The sequence below is a fragment of the Pteropus vampyrus genome, unplaced genomic scaffold (assembly GCF_000151845.1).
Source record: "Pteropus vampyrus isolate Shadow unplaced genomic scaffold, Pvam_2.0 Scaffold138, whole genome shotgun sequence".
NCBI classification, from domain to species: Eukaryota; Metazoa; Chordata; class Mammalia; order Chiroptera; family Pteropodidae; genus Pteropus; species Pteropus vampyrus.
Window position 1 is genome coordinate 1,143,120 of NW_011888919.1, and position 6,335 is coordinate 1,149,454.

A 6,335-nucleotide genomic window follows, 5' to 3' on the forward strand; every position below is an offset into this window, starting at 1 on the left:
TCCTCAGTTTTGTCCCACCCTCGTCCCTCGCATGCTGCCCCTTCTTCCCAACCCTCCGTTCCCACCCAGACCTTGTTTCCTGACCTTAATTTCCTGTGCCCTGGGAGTGTGCCTGCCCCTGTGTGCCCACTCCCATTTGCACACCCCGGCCCACCCACTGGCCCAGGTCCCCACGCTCTGTCGACACCGGGATGCTGGGACACTCGCCCAGGAATGCCAGCGGGAGCTGCTTCTGTGCCTTTCCTTCCCTCCCTGCCGCCACTTCTTCTGACATGAAGGAGCAGGTGACAGTTACAGACCACCACCGGGCTGGTACATGGTCATCAGGAGTGAGGCAGGTGCTGTCCTCTCCCTGTTTTACAAAGGTGGCTCAAAGGGTGCAGGCAGTAGGACTCCAGGTTGGCCTGACACTGGGACCGCAGTGTGGGAGGAGTCCCCACAGCCCGGACCCCAGGTACCCCACGCCAGTGCCGAAGTGACAGTGACCACAGCATCTGGCAGTTACTTCCAGCGCCCCGGCTAGTTTCTGGGATCTTACCACTGTCCCCAGGCAGGGCTCGGCACGCGTTTTGACTGCCCCACCCCTTAAAAAAATTTGAAAAATCTTATACCGTGTACTGCATTTTCAAGGTGGCAACTAAAACTTCTCTTCACAAGTTCAGGTAGTTTTGAAGGACGTAATTTGTGGTGTGTTATGAACATACTGACACGTGCACGCAGAGCTGGCCCACCCTGGCCAACGCGGTTCACGTGCTCTGGAGATTTGGTGCCAGCCAATGTCTGGCTTAAAAAATGAAAGTCAAAAACAAGCTCTTCTTGAACAGTCAGAAATTTTACATTGTTCCTTTGTGTCCTTAAATTTAACTTACAGTGCCCTTCCCGACAGAATTCTGTCTCATGAATTATGCATCAGCAGCCAAAATATATACAGAAATTCTAATTTTAATTTTGTTTAATTTCCTGTGACCAGAAGGTTCTAAATGTTAAAATATTTTCTTCTGGATTGAATTACCTTTATGGTTATTATTAGTGCACAATTAACATAAAGCATTTCGTGTATTATGTATTTTCATGAATAGTTATTAAACATTAAGTGAAACGATGTGTTGGAAATGAATCTCCAAATGAGTTAGACAGGGCAACCCCAGTGATTTCGTGTGTCCTCGGCCGAATACTCGTCATTACGGGAGTGAGTCAGGGTTCAGCCTCCAGCCTGTCTTGGTTTTTAAGACTCAGATGCTGAGAATTTTCCTTCGGGAAGCAGCAGCTGGGCAAGGAAGTCCGTGTCCCAGCAGCGCCAGGTGACTGCGGAGTCACCCCCGAGGTGTGTGTGCAGAACCTCACGTGAAGAGCTCGCAACTCTTAGTTTAGGAGCCACCAGCCTTGCAAAGAGCCTTGGTCACCGTGACATCTGGTCACTTAGCATCGGTTCCCACGTTTACCCTGCCCTTTCTTGGAAAGATTCGTAAAGAAGGGGGGGGGGGTTTGTCCCTTCTCTTAGGATGTGGGTGGGGCAACGATGCGAATTCCGAGGACCTCCCTTCCGGAGCAGGGTCTTATTCCCAGCAGCTTGCCAGAATCTTCTGAGCGACTTTAAAAAGATGCCCTTGGGTCACCAAAGCCAAATGACCCGGCATCCCAAGGCAAGGCCAGGTGCAGGTCTTATTTAAAGCGCCACCTTGCGACCGTTTGTGTGTCCCCTTCGCTCCGACTAGGACCCAGAGGCGCGTTGGGGGTGGGTCTGGCAGGGGGCACCCGGAGCACGCCTGACCCCTCTCTTCCCCTGCAGTGACCCCTCTCTTCCCCTGCAGTGTACCACTGGGTGGAGATGCGGACCAAGATGCGCATCATGGGCTTCCGGGGCACAGCCATCAAGCCGCTGAACGAGGAGGCGGCCGCCGAGCTGGGCGCCGAGCTGCTGGGCGAGGCCACCATCTTCATCGTGGGCGGCAGCTGTCTGGTGCTGGAGTACTGGCGCCACCAGGCGAACCAGCGCCACAAGGAGGAGGAGCAGCGTGCCGCCTGGGAAGCGATGCAGGACGAGGTGGGCCGCCTGGCGCTGGCGTTCGAGGCGCTGCAGGCGCAGGTGCAGGCGGCGGCGCAGCCCGGGGCCCTGGAGGAGCTGCGGGCGCAGATGCGAGAGGTGCGCGCCCAGCTCAGCGCCCGGGACGCGCACGTGCCGTCGGCGACCCAGGCAGCGTCCTCGTCCCAGAAATAGGAGGCCGCCGAAACTTGAACTTGGACGTAGCCATGTGTGCCCTGGTGTGGCCTTCCCTCCAATGCTACCCCTGCCTGTGCTGGCCCAGCGGAAACCACCGGGATTTTGATGGAACTTGGCCTTTGGCCACCCCCCTAGTGACCAGTGGTGCCGTCCACCCACTGGGACCGTGAAGCGTTTCATCATAGCCGCCTCCACCCTCTAGCTCATTGGTACAGCCCCCGGCGCTCATCTCGCCACCCCCTCCCCAAACCACACAGACCTGCAAGGACCCAGCCAGCAGAAGGACGTGCTCATTCTTCTGACAGAAGGAAAAATGGAACCTGGACTTGAGCCCATTCAAACTGGCGACCCCCCATTTACCCGATCGGTGTTACCTTTTCCTGGAACCATTACACTGGTCACGCCCTTCCTTTTGTCCCTTGGCGCAGACCACCGTGAGGAGTGCAGTGTCTTTCCGTGGACTTGGTCTCCCTCACTTTCCGAGGCGGGCCGTGGCTGCGCATCAGCGCTCTCTTTGAAGGGAAAGAAAATGGGTCCTGGCTTGCAGTTGGTGCACTGAATATTACAAGTTTCCTTAACCCGATCCATGGCCCGTTCTCCTGAGACTCTTAAGTGGAATATTCTAACAGGACCCCCCCTTATCCTTCGTCCGGGGCACAGCCCATTGTAATGGCTCGTCTGCCTTGTCAGGCAGTGCCCTCCCAACCCCCTCCGCAGTGAAAAAATCAATCCCACCTAGGGCTAATCCAACCTGTCTTTCAGTCTCAGCTTCCTGTTTACCTCTCCCCAGAGTCCCTGGGCCTTTCGTGACATGTCCTTTCCTACCTTCGCACTGCCTTCTTCAGTGGCCTCTCTCAGGGGGCTGTCAGCCATGGATTAGACGATCACAGCCCCCCACGTTCATTGAAACCTTTTGATCTGTGAGCTCCTGCCGCCTCCCCTCTGGACTGGGCCAGCAGCCCCCGCTTCAGCGCACCCTCCTGCCTCGAAAGCCCCACGTCCCACCTCCACCCACTGAATGGACACTGCCGCATGGTCGGGGCTGCTGGGACAAATGGCCACAAACCTGGTGGCTTCAAACCACAAGGATTTATTCTCTCTCAGCTTTAGAGGCTGTGCTTCCAAAATCAGGCGTCAGCAAGACACACTCCCTCCTCAGGCCCTGCTGGAGGATCCCGGCCTCTTCCAGCTGCTGGTGTCCCCAGGCGCCCCTGGCTTGTGGCTGCCTCATCTTCACGTGGCTCCTCCTCTTCTGTTGCTTATAAAGACATCTGGCCGTTGCATTTAGGGCCACCCTAAATCTGGGACGATTTCACTTCGAGATCCTTAATTCCGTCTAAAAGACCCTTTTCCAAGTAAGTTCACATTCACAGGTCCTAGGGGTCAGGGTGTAGACATATCTCTGAGGGGCACCCTTCAACCCCCTATACCTCCGCACCCCGAGAGTGTGCTGAGACTCCTGTCAACCCTGTGGGACACTGGCCTTCCCCACGTGGGCGAAAGGAACAGCCCAGGAACCGCCCTTTGCCACTGGGCTCCTCTTCCGGCACTCACCCCTGAAGTGGGGGTTGGGGGGGACATGGGCCCCACCCTTCTGCCGTCTTTTTTTGGACTAGACATTTCCTAGTTAGAGGAACAGAGCGAGGAACTCACCTTAAGGGTGCGATTGAGGACCATGATGGGGGTCTCCAGAACGGGTACAAAGCTCCTTAAAATCGGGAGAGACGCTCAGAGAGATCCGACGGGGGGTGAGGGTGCAGAGTCATCCTGTGAACTCTCTCAGATGAGGAAACTGAGGCCCAGGGGAAACAAAGGGGTTTGTCCAAGGCTAAGAGGCCAGTAAGGGACTGGCCTCGGGGGAGACAGGAACCCAGATTGTGGGGGAGGGGCAGGGATCGCCACAAAGGATCCCAGAGGCCGTGCTGGGAGTGGGGGGCCCTCCATCCCCGATCAGAGCAGCCCCCGTCACACCGAGATCTAGGCATTTGGTGAGCGGGGTCAGACTCATTCCACCCGGGCCCCTTTCCAAGGAATGGGAGAGGCAAGTTTTCTCTAACTTCCCCAGGGGGTTAAACATGATCTGGATACAAAGCCGACAACCTGGAGTTCTGAAACATCATCTCATTCCCTGTAGAAGAGGGAGAGATGCTGGTGTAGAGGGAGCTGAGGTGGGCCTCGGGTGGGGGTGTCTTCAAAATTGGGGGTGACCCGAGTGGGCTGAATGATGAGGGGAAGAGGGTGAGAGAGACGCCAATGCGTGAAAGGGTGACGGACAGAGCCAGGTGACAGGGCGGAGTGCTTGGTTTCCATGGTTACCCCTGGGGGTCCATTCTGACACATCTCTGGTGGCCAGGGGGCCAAGGACAGTGGCTGCACAGCCTCCCATCACGTCAATAAATAGCAGTCACTCTAACGGAGTTTATCGTGCTCCGGTTAGGTGCCGGGCACTGTTCTAAGTGCTTCACATAACCTTAATAACATTTTCTTCATGTCACGAGGAAACTGAGGCAGAGAGAGGGAAAGTCACCCGTCCAGGGTCACACAGGTGGAGGTGGGACGTGAAGATGGGCGGTCCGGGCCAGAGCGTCGTCTTGACCTGACGTAGCGCTGCTCTAACACCAGTGGGGCTCCGAACTCGGCCGTCCTGGCGTGTCCAGACCCGAGGGAGCGGCAGCCCCCCAGCCGGGGTGGTGGGGTCTGGGCCTCGGAGGTGTAAAGAACCGCCTCATACCCAGGGGGCTGCAGGGGGATGGGTCAGCACTCTGGCTTCCTACTGGCAGAAGTCCTGTGTACATTTGCGACTCGGGGAGAGGGGTTAGAATAAATTTGTAATTCAAGTTGGTTGTCTTGAAGTCAATGCATTTTTTCCGTATTCGAAAAACCCCTGTTAATTTTAGGGAAGATGTCCTTCATTTGTTTCATTCAGAAAACTCACCCGGGTGCCCACTGTGTGCCCTGCCCTGTTCTGAGCCATGCGGGTTCCAAGTGGTGACCAAGACAGCCCTCACGGTCTGGTAGGAGGACAGACGCACATACAGACATTTCTTTTCCAGTGTTACCTGCTCTGCTCTGGGTTATTTGGGAAAAGGGAGCCAGGCTGAATCTAGACACCTCTGCTCCTGAGGGGCTCGGGGCTTTAGGGAGTAAGGAACAGAAACCCGTGCACGCTGCTCACCAAAGCCTCCAGCCGCATCCGAGGGCTCTGCCTCGCCCAGGCCTGTTGTCCCCTGCGTTGCTTTCCCTGCCGAGCAGGCCCTTGCCTGGAGAGAGCCACCTCAGGAGAAAATGGCCTTCCTAAAGCCCCCTTGATCCATCGGCCCATAGGGCCCTCCTTGTACGACCACTGTGACACTGACTGGCCAGGCTGGGTCCCCCAGTGGACAGAGGAAGAAGAGAAGCATGTCCAAGGAGAACTGAGGGCAGCGTCCGCCCAGCCGCCCATTAAACAAACGTTTGCTGAGCACCTGCTGTGCACCCGGCCCCATCCTAGCAGCCGAGAATCAGCCCGGACAAGACAGAGTTCACCGTCATGGAGCTGATGTCTAATGCAGGGGAGGGACAGTGAGCAAGTAAAGAACTGACTCAGTGTGAGTTCAGGAGTAATGGGGATGGTCGATTTAGATCAGGTGACCAGGGAGGAGGTGATGCTTGAAATGAGCCCCGAAGGCAGTGAGAAAGGTTGTTGTAGGTACAAAGGCCCTGAGGCAGGTACGGGGTCGGCCCGTTCCTGGAAGAGCAACCGGTTCTGTCACCAGAACAGAGCAGGGGGAAGCGGACTAAGGCTCTCAGGCCTGATCCTGCGTCCTGCTGCTCCTTTGTAAATACAGATGTGCTGGAACCCAGTCAGACGCATTCGTTTACATATTTCCTTGGTGCTTTTGCACTAATTGGCACAGTGGAGTATTTCTGATAGCGATCATATGGCCTTCAAAGGTGAAAATATTTACTGTTTAGCCCTTTACATAAAGAGCTGACCAACCCCTGGAGTAGAGTAAGCGAGGAGAGGGGTGGGCGAGGGGGTCAGGAGAGCTAAGTCCGGCCTCCTGCCCCAGTGGGCACAGCTGCGGAGCATCGTGTGGGCTCCAGGCGCCCCATCGGACCCCCTGAAACTGCA

General features: G+C 56.2%; 1 protein-coding gene across 2 annotated transcripts in view; it reads left to right on the top strand.

Moving 5' to 3' along the window:
* Positions 1-6,335, top strand: part of OPA3 (OPA3, outer mitochondrial membrane lipid metabolism regulator) — a 67,366-nt gene that overhangs the window by 32,553 nt on the left and 28,478 nt on the right. Inside the window, exon 2 of one of the 2 annotated variants that reach the window (XM_011367944.2) lies at positions 1,812-5,058. The exons of the other annotated variant lie outside the window; for it this stretch is intronic. Coding sequence (XP_011366246.1) covers positions 1,812-2,218 — 407 coding nt within the window. The 3' untranslated portion in view covers positions 2,219-5,058. Of the gene's footprint in view, positions 1-1,811; positions 5,059-6,335 lie in introns of those variants that run through there. 2 annotated transcript variants of the gene reach the window in all.